This window comes from Neoarius graeffei, chromosome 16 (genome assembly GCF_027579695.1).
Source record: "Neoarius graeffei isolate fNeoGra1 chromosome 16, fNeoGra1.pri, whole genome shotgun sequence".
Classification (NCBI taxonomy): Eukaryota; Metazoa; Chordata; class Actinopteri; order Siluriformes; family Ariidae; genus Neoarius; species Neoarius graeffei.
In genome coordinates, this window is record NC_083584.1 from 60,762,597 (window position 1) to 60,788,558 (window position 25,962).

General features: G+C 45.5%; 2 protein-coding genes across 2 annotated transcripts in view; both read right to left on the reverse strand.

Annotated features, from left to right (window-relative positions):
- The window catches only part of LOC132900270 (T-lymphocyte activation antigen CD80-like), a 44,848-nt gene that overhangs the window by 14,451 nt on the left and 4,435 nt on the right, over positions 1 to 25,962 (reverse strand). The window lies entirely within an intron of this gene.
- On the reverse strand, positions 3,923 to 14,094 carry fzd4 (frizzled class receptor 4). The gene is made up of 2 exons (XM_060943312.1): positions 13,303 to 14,094; positions 3,923 to 6,026 (listed from the first exon to the last, which is right to left on the reverse strand). Exons 1-2 carry the CDS (start codon positions 13,597 to 13,599, stop codon positions 4,659 to 4,661), a joined length of 1,665 nt encoding a protein of 554 aa, XP_060799295.1. The 5' UTR covers positions 13,600 to 14,094; the 3' UTR covers positions 3,923 to 4,658.

A 25,962-nucleotide genomic window follows, 5' to 3' on the forward strand; every position in this document is an offset into this window, starting at 1 on the left:
TGATTTAGTGTATCCAAGATGTAAATAACATGATTTCCTGTGTCTCACATTGGGCTATTTGAACAAAAAAAAAAAACCTGAAGTACATATAAATGAGGTACTATGATTTTCTGTAAGCCTTATTTCTATTTTTTACCTCATGTTTATCAATGATGCCAACATTAACTTTGAAGATGTATCTCGAATTGTTGGAAAAATCAGCAACGAAGAATTCCAAGCTGCAAAACGATATAAATCCTTCATGCAGTAATCCATTCACAGCTAGAGTATAGTAATATTAACTGACATTAGCACTGAAAACGAAGCTAGATACTGTATGTAGCAAACTCATGTTTTTACCTCAGTTCAGTTCATTTCCATCACATGGATGAGTGTTTCTTTGCTCAATGTGAAATCTAGACAATAGCAAAATGCTAGTCAGACCTACAGTGGTGCTTGTGAACCCTTTAGAATTTTCTATATTTCTGCATAAATATGACCTAAAACATCATCAGATTTTCACACAAGTCCTAAAAGTAGATAAAGAGAACCCAGTTAAACAAAGGAGACAAAAATATTATACTTGGTCATTTATTTATTGAGGAAAATGATCCAATATTACATATCTGTGAGTGGCAAAAGTATGTGAACCTCTAGGATTAGCAGTTAATTTGAAGGTGAAATTAGAGTTAGGTGTTTCCAATCAATGGGATGACAATCAGGTGTGAGTGGGCACCCTGTTTTATTTAAAGAACAGGGATCTATCAAAGTCTGATCTTCACAACACATGTTTGTGGAAGTGTATCATGGCACGAACAAAGGAGATTTCTGAGGACCTCAGAAAAGGCATTGCTGTTGCTCATCAGGCTGGAAAAGGTTACAGAACCATCTCTAAAGAGTTTGGACTCCACCAATCCACAGTCAGACAGATTGTGTACAAATGGAGGAAATTCAACACCATTGTTACCCTCCCCAGGAGTGGTCGACCAACAAAGATCACTCTAAGAGCAAGGCGTGTAATAGTCGGCAAGGTCACTAAGGACCCCAGGGTAACTTCTAAGCAACTGAAGGCCTCTCTCACATTGGCTAATGTTAATGTTCATGAGTCTACCATCAGGAGAACACTGAACAACAATGGTGTGCATGGCAGGGTTGCAAGGAGAAAGCCACTGCTCTCCAAAAAGAACATTGCTGCTCGTCTGCAGTTTGCTAAAGATCACGTGGACAAGCCAGAAGGCTATTGGAAAAATGTTTTGTGGACGGATGAGACCAAAATAGAACTTTTTGGTTTAAATGAGAAGCGTTATGTTTGGAGAAGGGAAACACTGCATTCCAGCATAAGAACCTTATCTCAACTGTGAAACATGGTGGTGGTAGTATCATGGTTTGGGCCTGTTTTGCTGCATCTGGGCCAGGACGGCTTGCCATCATTGATGGAACAATGAATTCTGAATTTTACCAGTGAATTCTAAAGGAAAATGTCAGGACATCTGTCCATGAACTGAATCTCAAGAGAAGGTGGGTCATGCAGCAAAACAACGACCCTAAGCACACAAGTCGTTCTACCAAAGAATGGTTAAAGAAGAATAAAGTTAATGTTTTGGAATGGCCAAGTCAAAGTCCTGACCTTAATCCAATTGAAATGTTGTGGAAGGACCTGAAGCAAGCAGTTCATGTGAGGAAACTCACCAACATCCCAGAGTTGAAGCTGTTCTGTACGGAGGAACGGGCTAAAATTCCTCCAAGCCGGTGTGCAGGACTGATCAACAGTTACCGGAAATGTTTAGTTGCAGTTATTGCTGCACAAGGGGGTCACACCAGATACTGAAAGCAAAGGTTCACATACTTTTGCCACTCGCAGATATGTAATATTGGATCATTTTCCTCAATAAATAAATGACCAAGTATAATATATTTGTCTCATTTGTTTAACTGGGTTCTCTTTATCTACTTTTAGGACTTGTGTGAAAATCTGATGATGTTTTAGGTCATATTTATGCAGAAATATAGAAAATTCTAAAGGGTTCACAAACTTTCAAGCACCACTGTACATGCTAGCAGTCACGAGGAGGAACGAACAGCCACACAAACGTGTTCTTAGCATCAGAGTCTGTCAGATGAGTTTTATTTATTTCTCGTTTGTTTATTTCAAACTTTACTTTATGCTAATATTTCAACTTGTATATTTGATTCCAGTGCAGCGCTCATTTTTTATACCACGTCTCATTAATTGTGTTTAATTCTATTTGGATTTCTTTCCCATCGTTGTTTTTGTTGTAGTGAAAGTAAAGTTCATCCACAAAGTCTACTGTGAGCGGAAGTGTGAAAAGCGTCCGTTTCCTGTGTTAAATATTCAGGGTAGTTAAATATAGCCGTGTTAATAACGCGTCGAGAAAAAAGGAAAAACCACACAGGATAGAGTCGCAGTACATGAACGTTCAGACAGACCATGAATATATGATAAGCATCATTTCCTGGTGCCCACAGCCTATTTTAATTTCCTCTGTTAAACTCGGTGTGTGTTCTGTAAAACCCAGTAGTTATAGCGCTTTAAATTGGCAGAATCTCCTGGGTCTAACATTTGAATCTTTTGGGCTATATTTTAATAAGGTAGCCATTTTACATTTAATATACTTCACATAACTAGGAGAAATAGACCGCTAATCGAAAACACTTCAGAATTTTTCCAGAAACCTTCTGGTTTCCCTGTTGGTTTTGTTGTTGCTGTTGTTGTTGTTTGGTTGGTTGGTTTAAATTTTCTATGAGCTCACCATCGACACACTCCATCTTAGTTTTAAAGATAAGTATAAGGCTTCCTTGGTCTATGCCCCACTCATCAGCTAATAAACAACACCCTTAAAGGTGTGAACTTAAAGACATTTAGTTCACCCAACAACATCCAAATATTAACCTGTTGATAATATCTGGACCTCTGGCTATGTCTTTAACCAGAAAACATGAAAAGGGCCTATAATGGAGGACATCCAGTGCACACACAAAATCCCATAATGCACTGCATACTATGTAGTGGAAGTTCATTATGTCTGACTGTTTAAGTATTTTTAAGTTCGTTTCTTAGACAAGGATTTTAAGATCGTCACCTTGTTGACAGTTTCAGCGTGAATCTTCCACCTTCCTCAGAACTGTCACCAGATGTCAGGTGGTGACGTGCCTTATCAGCTGATGTTATGTTACGGAGGCGTGAACGTCCTGTCCGATTTGACAGGTAGCTCACGCCTCCTGCTGTCAGGTCGCTCCCCCAGGACGGCGCTCCAGATGTGCGACAGCGCATACGCTCCCTCATCCCGGTTTATTGTGCTTGCGTATCTCCACTACCTCTAAAATCCAACGCTGGAATCTATTTTCTTCAGCGCGAATCCAAACCATACAAGAACCTCCGACAGTTGCTAGTTCACCCCAAAGACAAAATACAACCGGACAACAAATGCAATGTCATCTATGAAATCCCTTGCCGTTCATGTAACAAAGTCTATATTGGTGAAACGGGCAGATGTTTCCATACACGAAGGAAAGAACACCAAATAGAATGTGAGAAAGAAACAACAACAAGATCTGAAAAAGAAAAAGCACACCAAGAAAACCTAAAATCAGCCATTTCAGACCACTGCAAACGACAAAATCACATAATGAATTGGGAAGAGGCCAGAGTCATTCGCGCTGAAGAAAATAGATTCCAGCGTTGGATTTTAGAGGCAGTGGAGATACGCAAGCGGGCAGAAAGGACGATAAACCGGGATGAAGGAGCGTATGCGCTGTCACACACCTGGAGCGCCGTCCTGGGGGAGCGACCTGACAGCAGGAGGCGTGAGCTACCTGTCAAATCGGACAGGACGTTCACGCCTCTATAACGTAACATCAGCTGATAAGGCACGTCACCACCTGACATCTGGTGACAGTTCTGAGAAAGGTGGAAGTTTCACGCTGAAACTGTCAACAAGGTAACGATCTTAAAATCCTTGTCTAAGAAACGAACTTAAAAATACTTGCACTGCATACTGCATGCAAATGATGTACCCTACATGCCCACAATAGACTGGTGATGTTCAAGGTGTTTATGTGAATGATATAGTGAATAGGGGTTGAGTGGAGGGTCGAGGATACATCCGCATTGGAGTAAGCTGCAGTGAAGCAAAACCACTCCTGAACATCACTCAATCTGTTTCCCGAATCAGTGCTACATAGTGCTAATGACTGAAGAGCTCTTGACTGCGGCGCCATTTTGCATACAGCAAGTCAAACGCTAATCCAGGATTTTAGAATCCCAATGGCTGTGGTCTTGATGCGAGGTAAATGGTGCTGTTTCCTGAGGAGAGGAAAAACTCCATTTCTCAGGTGTCTTTGCTGCATTGTAGATGAAAGCTACCATCATGTGCCAAGACTGGCAGAAAGTCTGAGAAACAAGGCACTTCAGTCGACTCGTTGTCCATTCACCCAAACTGGAGAAGCAGCCCTGCTAGTTCCTGCCACCACACAGCTTCCTATCATGACAACTTCCTATTGTATCTTCCTGCATGTTTTCCACTGTGCCATACTGCGTAGTCCAGTGTAAAAAACAATCTGGTGAAATTTGTCCAAGAACAATGATGCAGTAAGTGGCACAGTGACAGTGAGTGTCCACTAGATGTCGCTCTGTCCATGTCACAGGGTTTCTCACTGCTTCACACCACAGTCTCATTCCCTTTACCAATGCCATTTTTGTTGGTGTGGGTCCGTCGTGTGTTGTTCTGTGGACAGAGTAGGCGTATCCAGCGACGTTTCCAGGTCTGCAGTGTCTTGGCAGACCACACCCACATGCCACAAGTTACGCCCACCAGCAAGGACATGAAGATCCTGAGCATCTCGGCAGCAGCGTATGAGTCACTCGGCACTTGTTGAAAGTCAGACCAATTTGAGACGCGGTAGAAGTAGCACGCCACAACGCAGGAGGCCGGGACAGTGTAGAGCACAGAGAAGACGCCAATCTTCACCATGAGCCGCTCCAGCTTGTCTGTCTTGGCGCCATCCTTCTGCAAGTTGGACCGGATCTTAAACAGTGAGACAAGTCCGGCGGCAATGAACAGCGTCCCAACAGCCAAATATGTAAAAAGTGGTGCCACGACGAAACCAGTGAGTGCCTCCAGGTTCTGGTTGCCGACGTAGCACAGGCCGGTGAGGTCATCTGCATCAACCAGGCGCATGACGAGCACCACAATGGTTTTGATTGCTGGGATGGCCCATGCTGCCACGTGGAAGTAGGAGCTGTGCATCTCAATGGCTTCGTGTCCCCACTTAAGTCCTGCTGCTAGAAACCAAGTTAATGTGAGGATTACCCACCATACGGAGCTTGCCATACCGAAAAAGTAAGCCAACAAGAAGACCACAGCGCAGCCTGAGTTCTTTAAACCATCCCGCGCTAGGATCGGGACGGCAGCGTCATCAGCATCGCACGACACGCGCTCACGTCCAGCTGCTAGCAAAACCAGAAAGGCAGCACTGTATGCGTTGTAGCACACACTCAGAAATGCAATGGGACGCTCTGGGTAGGAGAACCGTCCTGAGTCCAGCAGGAACGTCAACACCGTGAAGGAGGTGGAGACGAAGCAAAGCCCTGCCCACAGTGCCATCCAGGCATCAGCAAATGTCTTGGCAGAACGGCTGTATAATCCAGAGTCGTAGCCACACTGCAGCATGCAGGAACTGCTGCGCTTTGACCACACATAGCGGTCTGGGGGAGTGGGGTCTTCACCAGGGTCATGGTCAAGAGGGATGCACTCAGCGTCAAGGCCATGGTGCGGCCGTAGCGTGCGCACCGATGGAAAACGAACATCGTTCTCATCCTCCTCACCCGGGCCCTCCATACACATGTGAGTGTGATCGTTTGTAGGCGGGAACAGGCTGCAGTTCAGCAAGTTAGGCCACGAGAAGCCGAACTCCTGCAGTACGGGCAAACACTTCTTCTGCACGGACAGACACATGCTGCCACATGGACCAATCAGCTCCGGAACCTTCTCCGTACACATCGGGGCGTAGACTGAACACAGGAAGAACTAATGGAGAGACACAGATAGAGAAAGAGAGAGAATGTTAACAGCAGTAATTAGTTATAAAATACAGTGTGATGTTTAACGATGTTATTCTTGCAGACATTGTATTATTTTTGACGCACATTAAACAAGTATACTGACAAAGAAGTAATCAAACACATGAAGACCCGATGTCTGAGGTGAGTGAGAACACGGCATTTGGTCCCTCAGAGTGACATTGTGAAACAAAATTTCTTTTTCTTTCACAAAATGTTTTGTTAAGTGGGAGAAAGTGTTTTGTTTGTTACTTTAACGAAGAATAATGTGCTTCTGCCTGGGAATTTCTCTCTCTCTCTTGTAACATTACGTGGATGCATGTGTGTGTGTGTGTGTGTTATGTGTGTGTGTGTATACGTATTCACTGCATTCTAGAGTTTTCACTTTTGTACCACGGTGATGTGACTGATTTCTGATGAATAAATTTGGATATCTTTATTTTTAAATCTATTCTTCTGCGTGGGCGGCACGGTGGTGTAGTGGTTAGCGCTGTCGCCTCACAGCAAGAAGGTCCTGGGTTTGAGCCCCGGGGCCGGCGAGGGCCTTTCTGTGTGGAGTTTGCATGTTCTCCCCGTGTCCGCGTGGGTTTCCTCTGGGTGCTCCGGTTTCCCCCAAAGACATGCAGGTCAGGTTAACTGGTGACTCTAAATTGACCGTAGGTGTGAATGTGAGTGTGAATGGTTGTCTGTGTCTATGTGTCAGCCCTGTGATGACCTGGCGACTTGTCCAGGGTGTACCCTGCCTTTCGCCCGTAGTCAGCTGGGATAGGCTCCAGCTTGCCTGCGACCCTGTAGAACAGGATAAAGCGGCTAGAGATAATGAGATGAGATGAGATTCTTCTGCGTTGTAATTCAAAGTAATTCTGGTAAAGGTGGGACCAGGAACTTCTCCAGATATATTCACACAAGAGAAGTTTGAGTTTCTGGAGTGTGTTCCAGAAACCTCTTTAGTTGACCTGCTTGAGACACATTTTTCTGCAGTAACTTGGGGCTTTCCGTTCTGAACGTCGCTGATTACTCAAACACGAGCTTGCGGCTGACCCTCTTACCAGACATTTTTGGGAAAAACAAATGGGATTGCTAAAGTATAATTCCAAGCAAAGGGGAACATCTCCACCCAAGTATTAGGTCAAAAATGTCTAGTGCTGGTTCTACAGCTAGGAGAAACATTTCAAGTGCATTTTTGGGACCAGGTTTTCTCCAGGTACTTTAATATTAGGCCACTGTTTCTGCAGTGCAGCAGAAACACAAACTGGGAACTCATTCAGGAAGATTCTGAAACTCTTCAGAAAGTTGGTGAGAACATGACTATGGTGCAAGATCCATCCATCAGGGTCGCGGGGGGTGGTGGAGCCGATCCCAGCTGACTTCAGGCGCGAGGTGGGGTTCACCCTGGGCAGGTTGTAGGGCTAACACCCTGTCACGGGCAATTTAGAGTAGCCAGTTAATCTCATCTGCATGTCTTTGGACTGTGGGAGGAAGCCGGAGCACCCGGAGGAAACCCCCACAGGCATGTGGAGAGCAGACAGAAAGCTTTGAACCCAGAACCTTCTTGCTGTGAGGCAAGAGTGATAACCACTGCACCCCCGTCCAGCCCCTAGAGTGTAACAGTAATTTGAAGTGTTCAGAGTAACAATATGATATTATATTACTCACACATTCTCTAGCCTTATTCAGATGGGATTAGTTTTGCAGGTGGGGTTGTGTAATTATTCCCGGTGTATTTAAACCTTTATGTTTTTAGTCCCTCCTGAATCTGTCACTGTCACCGATACTGTATTTACAGACTCCGTGTTCCTATGTGTGGAAAAATGATGCTGTCTTTCACTGACCATATAATCAACTAGAAATTAATATGTAGTAGCTTGCAGTGAGAGGTTTTGCAGTGTGCAGTTTTGCAGTGTGCAGTTTCACAGTGTGTGGTGAGCAGTTTCACAGTGTGCGATTTGCAGTTTTGCAGTGTGCAGTTTTGCAGTGTGTGGTGAGCAGTTTTGAAGTGAGCAGTTTCGCAGTGAGCAGTTTCGCAGTGAGCAGTTTCGCAGTATGCAGTTTTGCAGTGAACAGTGTGCAGTTTCGCAGTGTGCTGTTTGCAGCTTTGCAGTGTGCAGTTTTGCAGTGTGTGGTGAGCAGTGAGCAGTTTCACAGTGTGCGATTTGCAGTTTTGCAGTGTGTGGTGAGCAGTTTTGAAGTGAGCAGTTTCGCAGTGAGCAGTTTTGCAGTGAGCAGTTTCGCAGTATGCAGTTTTGCAGTGAACAGTGTGCAGTTTCGCAGTGTGCAGTTTGCAGTTTTGCAGTGTGCAGTTTTTCAGTGTGTGGTGAGCAGTTTCGCAGTGTGCGGTTTGCAGTTTTGCAGTGTGTGGTGAGCAGTTTCACAGTGTGCGGTTTGCAGTTTTGCGGTGTGTGGTGAGCAGTGTGCAGTTTCGCGGTGTGCAGTGTGTGGTGAGCAGTGTGCAATTTCGCAGCGTGTGGTGAGCAGTGTGCAATTTCGCAGTGTGTGGTGAGCAGTTTCGCAGTGTGTGGTGAGCAGTTTCGCAGTGTGTGGTGAGCAGTGTGCAGTTTCGCAGTGTGCAGTGTGTGGTGAGCAGTGTGCAGTGTGTGGTGAACAGTGTGCAGTTTCGCAGTGTGCAGTGTGTGGTGAGCAGTGTGCAGTGTGTGGTGAACAGTGTGCAGTTTCGCAGTGTGCAGTGTGTGGTGAACAGTGTGCAGTTTCGCAGTGTGCAGTGTGTGGTGAGCAGTGTGCAGTGTGTGGTGAACAGTGTGCAGTGTGTGGTGAGCAGTGTGTGGTGAACAGTGTGCAGTTTCGCAGTGTGCAGTGTGTGGTGAGCAGTGTGCAGTGTGTGGTGAACAGTGTGCAGTTTCGCAGTGTGTGGTGAGCAGTGTGCAGTGTGTGGTGAACAGTGTGCAGTTTTGCAGTGTGCGGTGTGTGGTGAGCAGTGTGCAGTGTGTGGTGAACAGTGTGCAGTTTCGCAGTGTGCAGTGTGTGGTGAGCAGTGTGCAGTGTGTGGTGAACAGTGTGCAGTGTGTGGTGAGCAGTGTGTGGTGAACAGTGTGCAGTTTCGCAGTGTGTGGTGAGCAGTGTGCAGTGTGTGGTGAACAGTGTGCAGTTTCGCAGTGTGTGGTGAGCAGTTTCGCAGTGTGCAGTGTGTGGTGAGCAGTGTGCAGTGTGTGGTGAACAGTGTGCAGTGTCGCAGTGTGCAGTGTGTGGTGAGCAGTGTGCAGTGTGTGGTGAACAGTGTGCAGTTTCGCAGTGTGCAGTGTGTGGTGAACAGTGTGCAGTTTCGCAGTGTGCAGTGTGTGGTGAGCAGTGTGCAGTGTGTGGTGAACAGTGTGCAGTTTCGCAGTGTGCAGTGTGTGGTGAACAGTGTGCAGTGTGTGGTGAGCAGTGTGTGATGAACAGTGTGCAGTTTCGCAGTGTGCGGTGTGTGGTGAGCAGTGTGCAGTGTGTGGTGAACAGTGTGCAGTGTGTGGTGAACAGTGTGCAGTTTCGCAGTGTGCAGTGTGTGGTGAACAGTGTGCAGTTTCGCAGTGTGCAGTGTGTGGTGAGCAGTGTGCAGTTTCGCAGTGTGCAGTTTCGCAGTGTGCAGTGTGTGGTGAGCAGTGTGCAGTTTCACAGTGTGCAGTTTCGCAGTGTGCAGTGTGTGGTGAGCAGTGTGCAGTGTGTGGTGAACAGTGTGCAGTGTGTGGTGAGCAGTGTGTGATGAACAGTGTGCAGTTTCGCAGTGTGCGGTGTGTGGTGGGCAGTGTGCAGTGTGTGGTGAGCAGTGTGCAGTGTGTGGTGAACAGTGTGCAGTTTCGCAGTGTGCAGTGTGTGGTGAACAGTGTGCAGTTTCGCAGTGTGCAGTGTGTGGTGAACAGTGTGCAGTTTCGCAGTGTGTGGTGAGCAGTGTGCAGTGTGTGGTGAACAGTGTGCAGTTTCGCAGTGTGCAGTGTGTGGTGAACAGTGTGCAGTTTCGCAGTGTGCAGTGTGTGGTGAGCAGTGTGCAGTGTGTGGTGAACAGTGTGCAGTTTCGCAGTGTGCAGTGTGTGGTGAACAGTGTGCAGTTTCGCAGTGTGCAGTGTGTGGTGAACAGTGTGCAGTGTGTGGTGAGCAGTGTGTGATGAACAGTGTGCAGTTTCGCAGTGTGCGGTGTGTGGTGAGCAGTGTGCAGTGTGTGGTGAACAGTGTGCAGTGTGTGGTGAACAGTGTGCAGTTTCGCAGTGTGCAGTGTGTGGTGAACAGTGTGCAGTTTCGCAGTGTGCAGTGTGTGGTGAGCAGTGTGCAGTTTCGCAGTGTGCAGTTTCGCAGTGTGCAGTGTGTGGTGAGCAGTGTGCAGTTTCGCAGTGTGCAGTTTCGCAGTGTGCAGTGTGTGGTGAGCAGTGTGCAGTGTGTGGTGAACAGTGTGCAGTGTGTGGTGAGCAGTGTGTGATGAACAGTGTGCAGTTTCGCAGTGTGCGGTGTGTGGTGAGCAGTGTGCAGTGTGTGGTGAGCAGTGTGCAGTGTGTGGTGAACAGTGTGCAGTTTCGCAGTGTGCAGTGTGTGGTGAACAGTGTGCAGTTTCGCAGTGTGCAGTGTGTGGTGAACAGTGTGCAGTTTCGCAGTGTGCAGTGTGTGGTGAGCAGTGTGCAGTGTGTGGTGAACAGTGTGCAGTTTCGCAGTGTGCAGTGTGTGGTGAACAGTGTGCAGTTTCGCAGTGTGCAGTGTGTGGTGAGCAGTGTGCAGTGTGTGGTGAACAGTGTGCAGTGTGTGGTGAGCAGTGTGTGGTGAACAGTGTGCAGTTTCGCAGTGTGCGGTGTGTGGTGAGCAGTGTGCAGTGTGTGGTGAACAGTGTGCAGTTTCGCAGTGTGCAGTGTGTGGTGAACAGTGTGCAGTTTCGCAGTGTGCAGTGTGTGGTGAACAGTGTGCAGTTTCGCAGTGTGTGGTGTGCAGTGTGCAGTTTCGCAGTGTGCAGTGTGTGGTGAACAGTGTGCAGTGTGTGGTGAGCAGTGTGCAGTTTCGCAGTGTGCAGTGTATGGTGAGCAGTGTGTGGTGAACAGTGTGCAGTTTCGCAGTGTGTGGTGAGCAGTGTGCAGTTTCGCAGTGTGCAGTGTGTGGTGAACAGTGTGCAGTGTGTGGTGAACAGTGTGCAGTTTCGCAGTGTGCAGTGTGTGGTGAACAGTGTGCAGTGTGTGGTGAGCAGTGTGTGATGAACAGTGTGCAGTTTCGCAGTGTGCGGTGTGTGGTGAGCAGTGTGCAGTGTGTGGTGAACAGTGTGCAGTTTCGCAGTGTGCAGTGTGTGGTGAACAGTGTGCAGTTTCGCAGTGTGCAGTGTGTGGTGAACAGTGTGCAGTTTCGCAGTGTGTGGTGTGCAGTGTGCAGTTTCGCAGTGTGCAGTGTGTGGTGAACAGTGTGCAGTGTGTGGTGAGCAGTGTGCAGTTTCGCAGTGTGCAGTGTATGGTGAGCAGTGTGCAGTGTGTGGTGAACAGTGTGCAGTTTCGCAGTGTGTGGTGAGCAGTGTGCAGTTTCGCAGTGTGCAGTGTGTGGTGAACAGTGTGCAGTGTGTGGTGAACAGTGTGCAGTTTCGCAGTGTGCAGTGTGTGGTGAACAGTGTGCAGTGTGTGGTGAGCAGTGTGTGATGAACAGTGTGCAGTTTCGCAGTGTGCGGTGTGTGGTGAGCAGTGTGCAGTGTGTGGTGAACAGTGTGCAGTTTCGCAGTGTGCAGTGTGTGGTGAACAGTGTGCAGTTTCGCAGTGTGCAGTGTGTGGTGAACAGTGTGCAGTTTCGCAGTGTGCAGTGTGCGGTGAACAGTGTGCAGTTTCGCAGTGTGCAGTGAACAGTGTGCAGTTTCGCAGTGTGCAGTGTGTGGTGAGCAGTGTGCAGTGTGTGGTGAACAGTGTGCAGTTTCGCAGTGTGCAGTGTGTGGTGAACAGTGTGCAGTTTCGCAGTGTGCAGTGTGTGGTGAGCAGTGTGCAGTGTGTGGTGAACAGTGTGCAGTGTGTGGTGAGCAGTGTGTGGTGAACAGTGTGCAGTTTCGCAGTGTGCGGTGTGTGGTGAGCAGTGTGCAGTGTGTGGTGAACAGTGTGCAGTTTCGCAGTGTGCAGTGTGTGGTGAACAGTGTGCAGTTTCGCAGTGTGCGGTGTGTGGTGAGCAGTGTGCAGTGTGTGGTGAACAGTGTGCAGTTTCGCAGTGTGCGGTGTGTGGTGAGCAGTGTGCAGTGTGTGGTGAACAGTGTGCAGTTTCGCAGTGTGCGGTGTGTGGTGAGCAGTGTGCAGTGTGTGGTGAACAGTGTGCAGTTTCACAGTGTGTGGTGAACAGTGTGCAGTTTCGCAGTGTGCAGTGTGTGGTGAGCAGTGTGCAGTGTGTGGTGAACAGTGTGCAGTGTGTGGTGAGCAGTGTGTGGTGAACAGTGTGCAGTTTCGCAGTGTGCAGTGTGTGGTGAACAGTGTGCAGTTTCGCAGTGTGCGGTGTGTGGTGAGCAGTGTGCAGTTTCGCAGTGTGCAGTGTGTGGTGAACAGTGTGCAGTTTCGCAGTGTGTGGTGAGCAGTGTGCAGTTTCGCAGTGTGCAGTGTGTGGTGAACAGTGTGCAGTGTGTGGTGAGCAGTGTGCAGTTTCGCAGTGTGCAGTGTGTGGTGAACAGTGTGCAGTGTGTGGTGAGCAGTGTGCAGTTTCGCAGTGTGCAGTGTGTGGTGAACAGTGTGCAGTGTGTGGTGAGCAGTGTGCAGTTTCGCAGTGTGCAGTGTGTGGTGAGCAGTGTGCAGTGTGTGGTGAGCAGTGTGCAGTTTCGCAGTGTGCAGTGTGTTGTGAGCAGTGTGCGGTGAACAGTGTGCAGTTTCGCAGTGTGCGGTGTGTGGTGAACAGTGTGCAGTTTCACAGTGTGCAATGAGCAGTTTGTCCCCGAGCTGAAATCAAATGCACACTGCTGGTGTAAACTCGAACAGTAGAGTGCACACAGTTCATTAACACACTTTACACAAATTAAACACATCTGAAAGCTAGAACAGAAATACAGGTGTGTGTGTGTGTGTGTGTGTGTGAGAGAGAGAGAGAGAGAGAGAGAGAGAGAGAGAGAGATCATTTTCCATCGTGTTTCACTCTAATTTGAGAGGTAGCCCATGTTTATGTTTAGATCTGTTCAGTGTGTGAAGGGAGGGAAAGAGAGAGAGAGACTGAAGGATAGATAGATAGATAGATAGATAGATAGATAGATAGATAGATAGATAGATAGATAGATAGATAGAAACAGAAATAGACAGAGAGGGAAAGAGAGAGAGAGAGAGAGAGACTCGTACCCGCAGCTGTTTTGCGCACCCGTACTGGATGAGGGGGGTGAAAGTGGACAGCTGTAACTCTGCGTCCGCCTGCAGTACGTTTCCGACCAAGTTCGGCATGCGCGTGACGTTGTAGCCGAGGTCACGGCACATAGACATGCGGATCGGTTCGCACGCGGACTCCGACTCCTCCTCCTCCGCGCCGCCTGTCCCGAACGCGCGCGCCACTCCTGACCCGCCACTCAGCAGCAGCAGCAGCAGCAGCGCACGAGCCGAGCGCAAGCTCCGAGCCATTGTGCCGCGCGCGCACGCTTTCATCCAATGAGAAAAAAAAAAAAACAGGCTCCGAGAAAAGCAGCGCCTCACCAGCAGCGCCTCACCCCGCCAGCAGCGCCTCACTCCGCCAGCAGCGCCTCACCAGCAGCGCCTCACCCCGCCAGCAGCGCCTCACTCCGCCAGCAGCGCCTCACCAGCAGCGCCTCACCCCGCCAGCAGCGCCTCACTCCGCCAGCAGCGCCTCACCAGCAGCGCCTCACCCCGCCAGCAGCGCCTCACCCCGCCAGCAGCGCCTCACCCCGCCAGCAGCGCCTCACTCCGCCAGCAGCGCCTCACCCCGCCAGCAGCGCCTCACTCCGCCAGCAGCGCCTCACCCCGCCAGCAGCGCCCGCGGTGATGAGTAATTACCCCCAACGCGTCTCCCGCTCTGTGATGTTAAATAGCATCCCGGGGCTCTCTCCTCTGTGCACGTGACGCGCCAACCGCGGGGTCGCGCGAGCTTCACCGGACTGGAGCGCTCGGACAGGCGCGCGGAGTTCTGGAGCGGGGGGAGGAGTTTACAGCTGGAGTACAAAAAAAAACCCCGGGATCAACCAATCAGAAAGCAAACAGACAGACAGTGGGCGGAGACACTATGCCCCGCTGCCTCTGCTGCTGCTGCCGCCGCCTATTATTATTATTATTATTATTATTATGACATGTTCTGCCCCTTTAATTTCTATCTGTTATTATTAAACCATAATTTAAGCTACATCCTTGCACCTTACTGGGACAACTGATATAGCTTTAAAGCTTTAATCTAAAAGCTAATTAATCTAATTACTACTCAGTGCCACCTCAGTGACAAGAAAAAGTAAAGTTATTTATGAGTGTATTTTAGCAAATTGGCTTCTTTTAGGGCGGCACCTAAGGGTGTAGTGGTTAGCGCTGTCGCCTCACAGCAAGAAGGTCCGGGTTCGAGCCCCGTGGCCGGCGAGGGCCTTTCTGTGCGGAGTTTGCATGTTCTCCCCGTGTCCGCGTGGGTTTCCTCCGGGTGTTCCGGTTTCCCCCACAGTCCAAAGACATGCAGGTTAGGTTAACTGGTGACTCTAAATTGAGCGTAGGTGTGAATGTGAGTGTGAATGGTTGTCTGTGTCTATGTGTCAGCCCTGTGATGACCTGGCGACTTGTCCAGGGTGTACCCCGCCTTTCGCCCGTAGTCAGCTGGGATAGGCTCCAGCTTGCCTGCGACCCTGTAGAACAGGATAAAGCGGCTACAGATAATGGATGGATGGGCTTCTTTTAGAGTTTTGTCCATCGTAGCTTTTTTTCTAGGGCGGCACGGTTAGCACAGTCGCCTCACAGCAAGAAGGTTCCAGGTTCGAACCCAGCGGCCGGTGAGGGCCTTTCTGTGCGGAGTTTGTATGTTCTCTGCATGGGTTTCCTCCGGATGCTCCAGTTTCCCCCACAGTCCAAAGACATGCAGGTTAGGTTGATGTGGGGCAGCCTTGAGCAAGGTACCTGACCCCTGACTGCTCCCTGGGTGCTCTGGTGTGGCTGCCCGCTGCTCACTCTGAGTGTGTGTGCGTGTGTTCACTGCTTCAGATGGGTTAAATGCAGAGGATGAATTTCACTGTGCTTGAAGTGTGCATATGACAAATAAAGGTTTCTTCTTCTTTTTTTTTTTATATATGACCATTTCTCTCTGACATGTCAGAATGAGGGCAGTTATGAGACAGTGCAGTGGTGGATAATTGAAGGTAATTACAACTTCTAAAAAACTATTCTGCCGAGTTTACTCTAATAGATAAAAGTGACATGTCATAATCACTAGCAGCAGCAGTACCGAGGGCGACGACAGCTCTGACTTGTGGCTGCACTGTAAAAACACCATCGTGACCTCAATTCATACATCACAACACAAGAACACAGTAAACTGCGAACCAATCAACCAGCCTTAAATCACACTTCACTCTTCCCAGGATCCTCAGCACCATGAAGCGAGTCGCCATTTTCAATGCTTGCGATATTCCAAAAACAATTCGCAACAATTCAGCGACATCCTGAGTGATAGACCTTAAACTGTAATGTGAAACTGAAGACATTTTGTCAAATAGTTTACATTTAGTGAGGGGGCGTGGCTGTCTGTGCCACTTGATCATCAGTAGGTCACATGACCATAACATGTCTGTATGCTGTACCTGCTCACAGGTCAGTAACTTATATAAAAACTCTCACATTCCTTTCAAACGTTGTTGTTAAACTGGGCCTTGGTTTAATTCTGGTTTCAGCGGGAGATTGAGGTTTGAAGAAAACCTCCTTCACCACAGGAAACATGTCGAACAGGAAACAAACATCTATATTACCTGGGTTTATTTACACTGGACATTTTATTGCATGCAAAATATAGTGTAATATTTCCAGAGGAGTGAACATACCGGCAAAATAACTTTAAACAGTTGACCACTGTGGGTGACATCATCCTAATATATACACATATTGTATAAACAGAGAGAGAGAGAGAGAGAGAGAAGGAGTGTGGGAGTGTGCAGGCATCCTGCAAGGATTTGTTTACATCACAGCAGCATCTAAGGAGATAAAAGAGAGACAGAAAGACAGAGGGACACACACACACACACACACACACACACACACACCGCCTTTCCCGTGACCCCTGGGTTCAAGAGGTCAGGGGTAATTAGCAGGTTCATGCTCATGCAGCCAGAGGCTGGACAGCAGGGGACACACACACACACACACACACACACACACCTCAATGTTCATATCCTAATATGTGTGTGTGTGTGTGTGTGTGTGTGTGTGTGTGTGTGTGTGTGTGTGTGTGTGTGTGTGCGCGTGTGTGTGCGTGTGTGTGTGTGTGTGTGTGTGTGTGTGGACTTTGCGCTTCTAGGTATTTCTGTTTTATTCTCAGCCCTGTTAAATCCAGGCTCAGAGTGTTACTTGCATGAACACACACACACACACACACACACACAGTATTCACATGATGCTTGGTGTGAGAATTTCCAGATATGGTGTGCGCGCACGTGTGTGTGTGTGTGTGTGTTCTCTCTGCCACATTCTTCTGTCTCCTGTCTCCTGTCTCTCTCTCTCTCTCTCTCTCTCTCTCTCTCTCTCTTTCTGTGTGTGTGTGTGTGTGTGTGTGTGTGTGTGTGTGTGTGTGTGTGTGTGTGTGTGTGTGTGTGTGTCCAAAATCAACATGATTATGGAAGTATACGGGATTGCACCATCCTCCCAATCTCATGTTAAACATTTCCTCTAAATGTCCTCCGGGGAAGAGAACTCCCTAATATCACCGCCCGTTTAAGTCATCCAAACTATCCAAATCATTTCAAACCCAAAGCTTTGCAAATGCCCTAGTTAACTACGCTTCTTTCATTGTTCAGTTTTTTTTTTCAGAAATAGAAATGGGTATGAGACAGAAGCACAAAGAGTGCTTAAGAGAAATGGAAAATCGTGACTTTTAAGGAGGGAAAATGTAAATAGTAACAAATGCTCCTCACAAGACAGTTTCCAACAATCCAAATCTCAAAATGAAAACCAGGCTCGGATCGAATACAATACCCCATAGTATTTGCAGAACAGAATAGGGTGCAAATCCAAAGGGTATTCAGGTAAACAAGGCAAAGATCAAACATAATGTGGCAACCATCAAACAATGGCTCAGAACTTCGCAAAGAACCGACTATGTAATTTGTGAGCAAGACGAATGAGAAAGAGTCTCCAGAATTCAGAGGAGGTCATCTAGTGAAGTGTCTCTGGTGGATTAATGGTGCCTTGTAAACAGCAATTTGCAAATTTTAATAACGTCATTTTTCCACCTCCGCATATTCAATGTGCAAAGTGAAAAAAATGCATGCTTTCACAAAAGTGTGTCTTTTGTTTCCTCTGCCAGAGCATGTATAGCTCAGAAAAAAACTAGTTTAACCACAATCCTACAGTTAAGTGGCTACTGTTGTGAACTTCATGCAAACTTCAATCTTCATGCAACATTTTGGACTGAAATTGCAGTACAACAACAAAGCAACAATACCAAGTAGCTTAGCAACAAGCTAGCCAGCAGACAATCGCGAGTAACTTAGCAAAAAAAAAAAAAGCTGGCAAACGTTAACAATAACTCTAATGTTGATGATTATCTTCTCAAAACAGTTTTTAGTATGGCCAGTGTTATAGATTTAACCAAGTACTGTGTCTATATATTAACTATTTAAATTTAATTCTAAACTAATTTAAAAGTCGAGAAGTGGTACTTTAAATTGTTCAGTGTGAGCAGCCTTTTTAAAAGGAGTTGAGATGATTACCCTGAGTTGAAATTTCAATTTGAGGGGACGTTTTTGCCAGCTTTTAGTTCTAGGTGAGGAATTACAAGTTAGAACTTCACCTTGAATGCAGCAAAACTCTCCACCAACACCCAAACAATCCCAAGAAGAAAGCCCCCAAAACCCAACCAGTCCTTCAATGGGGCCTGACCTTAGGTCTGGGAGTGAGTGCAGTCTGAGTACTCTCTGTGGTAGTCCATGATGAGTGAATTATCCAAAATATTTTTTACTGGGACCCAGGACCTTCAGGGCCATAGTCCTTCCAGTCTACCAGGGAATACATTTCCATCACCTAAAGCTCTATCACCTAAAGCCAAGTAGCTCCCTTCCGAAGAAAGCTGGCGCTCCCTTCAATGGAAGCAGTGGCTCAGCTCCTGTTATTTGTTTGTAGGTGGATGGAAAGACAGGTTTGAGTCATGAAGCATGAAAAGTTGGAGCAATTCTTTCAGTAGAAGGTAATTCTAAGTGGTTAAATTAGCCTGTCTCAAGATTTTAAAAGGGCCAGTGATGTTTGTTGGTTTGGATTTCCTGTTTGTGGACTCTATGCAGCCAGATTTGCTTCCCAAGTCTTCTGGCATATCCTTCTCCCTTTGCTGACCTCTGTAAGTTCTCAAGGAAACATGGGGATCAGTAATCAAGAACACACTGAAATGGGGGTGAGTCTTGTAGATACAGGGTCTTGCAAAAGTATTCATCCCCCCTTGGTGTTTGTCCTGTTTTGCCACATTACAAGCTGGAATTAAAATGGATTTTTTGGAGTGTTAGCACCATTTGATTTACACAACATGCCTACCACTTTAAAGGTGCACATTGTTGTTTCATTGTAACACAAACAATAATTAAGATTCACCCCCTTTCCTATGAAACCCCTAAATAAGGGCTGGTCCAACCAATTCACTTCATAAGTCACATGAAAGCTCATGTAGCATCAAACATCTGGCTTTTGGGCTATTTTTGTAGCCAGTCAGCTTGTTTACAGACTCATACAAGTGATTAAGATCAGAGATATTTATTCATAAATATCTCTGATCTTAATCACTTGTATGAGTCTGTAAACAAGCCAACTGGCTACAAAAATGGGCAGTTGATTGAGCTCCATCTGTATGCAGTCAAAGTGTCACCTGATCTGTCACATGATGTCTGTATAAATCAACCTGTTCTGGAAGGACCCCGACTCTGCAACACCACTAAGCAAGCAACATGAGAACCAAAGAGCACTCGAAATGTGTCAGAGACAAAGTTGTGAAGAAGTGTAGATCAGGGTTGGGTTATAAAAAAATATCCCAAACTTTGAATATCCCAGGGAGCACCATTAAATCCATTATAGCAAAATGGAAAGAATATGGCACCACTACAAACCCGACAAGAGAAGGCCGCCCACCAAAACTCACAGACTGGGCAAGGAGGGCATTAATCAGAAATGCAACAAAAACACCAATGATAACACTGAAGGAGCTGCAAAGATCCACAGTGGATATTGGAATATCTGTCCATAGAACCACTTTAAGCCATACAGTCCACAGAGCGGGGCTTTATGGAAGAGTGGCCAGAAAAATGCCACTTCTTAAGAAAACAAATTTGGAGTTTGCCCAACAGCATGTGGCAGACTCCCCAAACACATGGAAGTAGATTCTCTGGTCAATTGAGACTAAAATTGATCTTTTTGGCCATCATGGGAAACGCCATGTGAGGTGCAAACCCTACACCCTGAGAGCACCATTCCTACAGTGAAGCATGGTGGTGGCAGCAACATGCTGTGAGGATATTTTTCATCTGCAGGGACAGGAAAGCTGGTCAGGACTGAAGGAAAGATGGATGTCACTAAATTCAGAGTAATTCTGGAGGAAAACCTGTTTGAGTCAGCCAGAGGTTTGAGACTGGGATGAAGGTTCACGTTCCAGCAAGACAGTGACCCTAAACATACTGCTAAAGCTACACTGGAGTGGTTTAAAGGGAAATGTTTAAATGTCTTGGAATAGCCTAATCAAAGCCCAGACCTCAACCCAATTGAGAACCTGTAGCATAACTTCAAGATTGCTGTACACCAACGCAACCCATCTAACTTGAAGGAGTTGGAGCAGTTTTGCCTTGAGGAATGGGCAAAAATCCCAGTGGCTAGATGTGCTAAGCTAATAGAGACATAATCCAAGAGATTTGCAACTGTAATTGCAGCAAAAGGTGGCTCTACAAAGGATTGACTTTGGGGGGTGAATACCTATGCACACTCCAGATTTCTGTTTTTTTTTTCATTTTAATTATTGTTTGTGTCACAATAAAACAACAATTTGCACATTTAAATTTGTAGGCAGGTTGTGTAAATCAAATGGTGCTAACCCTCCAAAAATCCATTTTAATTCCAGCTTGCAATGCAACAATACAGGACAAACATCAAGGGGGATGAATATTTTTGCAAGACACTGTAAGTATGTCAGGAAATATCTGTGAAGTGATCTGGTCGGTTCTGTCAGATATGGTACCCTTCAGCAGGCCATGCCCATGTCTGAACACTTCACTAAATTTAACCTTGCCTTTAACTAATGACTAGAATGGTAGTGTTAGGTTTTGATTTGTCTGTAGTGAAGGAGGTTGAATTGACAAAGTATGATCTAGGAATGTAGACCTCTGCTGCCTATGAGATTCTGCCTTACAGATACCTGGGAGATTCTGCCTTATGGCTATCCTGGAGATCCTGCCTTACGGATATCCTGGAGATTCTGCCTTACGGATATCCAGGAGATCCTGCCTTACAGATACCCGGGAGATTCTGCCTTATGGAGATCCTGGAGATTCTGCCTTATGGATATCCAGGAAATCCTGCCTTACAGATATCCAGGAGATTCTGCCTTACAGATACCTGGGAGAGTCTGCCTTATGGATATCCAGGAGCTCCTGCTTTATGGATACCTGGGAGATCCTGCCTTATGGATACCTGGGAGATTCTGCCTTACAGATATCCTGGAGATCCTGCCTTACGGATATCCTGGAGATCCTGCCTTATGGATATCCTGGAGATCCTGCCTTATGGATATCCTGGAGATCCTGCCTTATGGATATCCTGGAGATTCTGCCTTATGGATATCCTGGAGATCCTGCTTTATGGATATCCAGGAGATCCTGCCTTATGGATACCTGGGAGATTCTGCCTTATGGATATCCAGGAGATCCTGCCTTAGGGATATCCAGGAGATTCTGACTTACAGATATCCAGGATATCCTGCCTTATGGCTATCCAGGAGATCCTGCTTTATGGCTATCCGGGAGATCCTGCCTTATGGATACCCAGGAGATTCTGCCTTATGGATATCCAGGAGTTTCTGCTTTATAGATATCCAAGAGATTCTACCTTATGGCTATCCAAGAGCAAACAGTCACTGATACAGACACAGCTGCTCAGAGTAGTTTCTCAGTTTATTGTTGGACAAATATGAGTATAAATTCGCATTCAAGAGTGTGTTTTGGCTATGTGATTGGATGATGATGATTTAAGAAGCTGAGTTGTCTGTGTGTGACAGAGTAACGAAAATGGGTGATGAAGCATTACATCACTGGTTTAGACTACACTACTGTGTGAAAGAAGAGAGACATTATGTACCATTACATCATCCATCAGGATCATAGGCTTATGAAAAGAACAAAGACATTACTGGTCAACATAACCTTCATTACACAGAGAGCAGAATGTGTGAGTCAAGATAAATCTCAAGGATTTAACTCACCAAAGTAAATCGCAAATCAGGACCGCCTGTACCAGTTCCAAGAAAGCCAGACAAATTTTTTTATCAGGTAATATTACCTTTTGGGACAAAGAGGTTGATGATGAAGTCATCGTAAGACCATGGACAATGGGATGAGACTCCAGCAGGTCTATAGCTAATTTTCTCCATAATTTAGTCATGGCCAGTTCCCACCCACTAGACAGCTCTCACCATCACATGACAGCTACCAAAGGAAGTCGGGCAAAGTTCCTTCTCAGTATGTGACGTCATCTGACTATATCTTTTAAAACTGCTGTTCATGTGACATCAGGACAGCGTGCACATCCATGTGCATGATCTTACAGACACCTATTTTAGTGTTTTCCCAGCTCCTAACACACCTGATTAAACTAATCAGCCAATTAACAGACTTGTCTGAATTGAGTTGGGTGTGATGGAGAAGAGAAAACACTAGAATATGGAGAACAGGGGATACCCCAGGACCAGGGTTGGGAACATGTGATCTAGGACATAACCTAGGAATTTGATTGAGAAGTGATGGAATTCACACTTCTCTAGCTTGGCAATGATGTGGCTTTCCATGGAATGTGTGCAGCACCTTTTGAACATGTCAGATATGTTCATTTGCTGAGGACAAGAAGATCAGTATATCATCCATGTATCCAATTATGAACTGATTCAGGAGCTCTTGGGGGATCTCATTACCAAGGTGTGGAAAACAGAAGGCAGGTTAAAGTGTATGTAATGCCTTTTTCTAATGCTTTAAAATGAATATATCATTAGTAATGACCAAAATGAATAAATAAAGCAGGGGGGAAATTAATATAAATTATTTGTTATTTTATTATCAAGCACAAAACTATCGATAAATTACGGGTTCCAGATCCTAGAAAAAGGCAGCCTTGCCTCAGGGCAAATCTCGCATGACGTCATGCGTGGAACCCCGGTTATCTGGGTCATTTCAGTTCATCTGACTCTGTGCTTGTTTACTCGCTAAAATTGGATATTGTTATTGGATCTTACAAAAATAATGATGTGAAAGTGCTGAGTTGTGTTTGGATGTTCAAATCCATATACAACAGGACATTCAGTTCATGAATTTCCTAGAAATGACACTAATCTAAAGCGACAGTGGGTGAAGTTTGTGCAAACGAAGTGCGCAGATTTCATGTTGCCGACGAATAATAAATCTGATTCATCAAGAGTTCATCACCACCAGAACGACCACATGGGAATTATTGGAGCAAAAAGAAACCTATTTATTTAATAAATGAGATTTGATCTGGGGCGGCACGGTGGTGTAGTGGTTAGCGCTGTCGCCTCACAGCAAGAAGGTTCTGGGTTCGAGCCCCATGGCCGGCGAGGGCCTTTCTGTGTGGAGTTTGCATGTTCTCCCCGTGTCCGCGTGGGTTTCCTCTGGGTGCTCCGGTTTCCCCCACAGTCCAAAGACATGCAGGTTAGGTTAACTGGTGACTCTAAATTGACTGTAGATGTGAATGGTTGTCTGTGTCTATGTGTCAGCCCTGTGATGACCTGGCGACTTGTCCAGGGTGTACCCCGCCTTTCGCCCGTAGTCAGCTGGGATAGGCTCCAGCTCGCCTGCGACCCTGTAGAACAGGATAAAGCGTCTAGAGATAATGAGATGAGATTTGATCTGACATTTGGACAGTTCATCGATTTCCCTATTGACACACACACACAGGATTATGATCAACATTTACACGCTTGCGACATCCGATCTTATCGTTTCTGATGCACTTTAGCATAAAGAAAAATGCACGCACGCAATCATCATCATTAATTATTAACTGAAGCGTGTTAAATGCTCTCAGATTGCAATATTGCAAGACTCGATTTGTTTTTAGTTTTGTTCAGGAAAGCATGATGAAAGGTAACCACCACATTCTGCACATCTATCTATCTATCTATCTATCTATCTATCTATCTATCTATCTATCTATCTATCTATCTATCTATCTATCTATCTATCTATCTATCTCACACATGCAACAGAGGAAGACTGTCGTGAACTGAGTAAACTGGCATCTGTTTCTCATCTTGGGGGCTTGAAAAGATAACCATTTTCTCCGGAATATCCTTGATAATCTTCTGCCCCTTCATCCGACATATAAGAATCCCAATCACTATCGGAATTCTCTCCAAAATGTGATTCCATATTGAGACCGGTCTAACCACTGCTGCGCACAGGAATGAAATTGATACCTGGATTGTTACACCTGTGACATCACGCACCCCTTCGGGATCTTCCAGTTCAGTCCCAGCAGAGTCCATAAAAATTGACCGATTTTATTGATTTTCCATTAATTTATGGCCTTTTGGATTAGCTATGGTTCAAAAACACATGGTCAATCAACATAATGATTTTTGCTTTGTACAAGGAAAAAAAGTGTAGTTTAGGGTCACTTTAACCAGACCATAAGACATGACCAATGTCCATGGTAGTCTGATGTGGTTATGAATGCTGTCTTCCATTCATCTCCCTCTTATATGCACTATGCAAATGTTTTATCCAAATCTTTGCTCCTCTCACTTGTTTAAGTGCTGAAGGCAAGAGTGGGAGTAGATATCTGCACTTAAGCATCACTGCATTCAGGCCCCTGTAATCAATGCACGCAGAAAGGCCTCCGTATTTTTTTTCCATGAAGAAGAACAATACTACTGCTGGAGACAGTGATGGATGTATTTAAAATCCTTCTTGCGTAGTCGAAAGCACACATAATGGCAATTACAGAATCCTGGTTAACTCCTACTATTCCGGATTCCTATCTTGCCATTGAAAATTATCAACTATATCGTAAAGACCGCGCTAGTAAGACCGGCGGGGGAGTGGCCTTTTATGTAACTCAGAAATATGTGCACTCAATATCAAAAATCAAAACTGATACTGAGACATTACAACTGGTAATACATTTTACACCACAGCAAGCAGTTACAATTATCGCCACTTACAAGCCTCCTAATGTCAGTGCAAATGACTATTTATTTCATTTTACTGATATAGTTAAATCTGTTACAACAAAGGAGCTTGTTATCTTGGGAGATATCAATCTTGACTGGAATATGGATTCATCAAAACATTTGAAAGGCACTGCAATAAAACTTGGTCTGTATCAACTTATTAAGGATCCAACAAGAATTAGCAATAATTAGCAAGAATTAGCAATTTTGGATCTTATTCTTACAAATCAGCCCTCAAAATATGCAACGTCTGGCGTGATAGACACCGCTATTTCAGATCATTTTCTTATCTATGCAATTAGGAAAACTTTAAAATCCCCTAAATCTCATGCCCCTTTTTCTACACCAAAAATACCAATCTCAAAGAGAACTCAATTTAATGACGAATTTAATGCTATAAATTGGAACGATGAATTGTCTCTGGAAAATCCAGAACAAATCCAAGCACAATTCCATACTAAATTTCAATCAGTACAAGATAAATATACTATTGTCAACAAGGTTTGACCTAGACAAATTAAATTACCCTGGATAAATACTGAACTAGCCAAACTTCTTAAGCAGAAGGCCTCTCTCATTAAAACGTATAGGATAACTCGAACATCTGAGAGCAAAAATAATTTTATACAAATAAGAAATAAATGCACTGTCGAACTACGAAAGGCTAAATTGGTCTATTTTCAGCAACAAATTATACAATCTACCTCAAATCCAAAGACTCTATGGCAGACTCTTAAGGTTATTACTGGTGAGAGTAAAAAGAAAAAAACCCCTAATATACAGATATCCCTACAGGGTACTCTTATTTCAGACTCAGAAAAGATTGCAAGTGCTTTTAACAATTATTTCCTGACTTCTGTCAAGGAACTGGCAACAAATTTTGCCCCTCCTTTTGCTTTATCATCTGTTTTTCCTCCAACATCAGATCAGTTCTCTTTTTCTGAGATCTCTCAAAACCAGGTGATAAACCTACTACACTCATTAAAAAATTCTCATGCCCATGATATTTATGGTCTAACTACCTCCTTTTTAAAGAGTCATGCTGAAAGCCTAATACCTCTTTTCCAGCATCTTATTAACCTCTGCATTAGGCTCTCCATCTTCCCCTCTGATTGGAAAATAGCACAAATTACTCCCATTTTCAAATCTGATGACCCCACTCTTGTTTCAAACTATAGACCAATAGCAATACTTCCTGTTATGTCTAAGCTGCTTGAAAAAGCTCTATATAATCAGTTAAGCTCCTATCTTGAAACAGGCAACTGGCTTAGTGATTGTCAATATGGATTTCGTGCCAATCGGTCAACTACATTGGCTTTATTGTTCTTTACTGAACAAATATGTGACTTTCTTAACAAAGACCATATCACTGGAGCTATTTTTATTGATTT

Coding starts and splice junctions, on each gene's coding strand:
- fzd4 (XM_060943312.1), bottom strand. CDS start 13,599: ATGAAAGCGTGCGCGCGCGGCACAATGGCTCGGAGCTTGCGCTCGGCT. Junction 6,027..13,302: donor GGTGCGCAAAACAGCTGCGG/GTACGAGTCTCT, acceptor TCTCTCCATTAG/TTCTTCCTGTGTTCAGTCTA.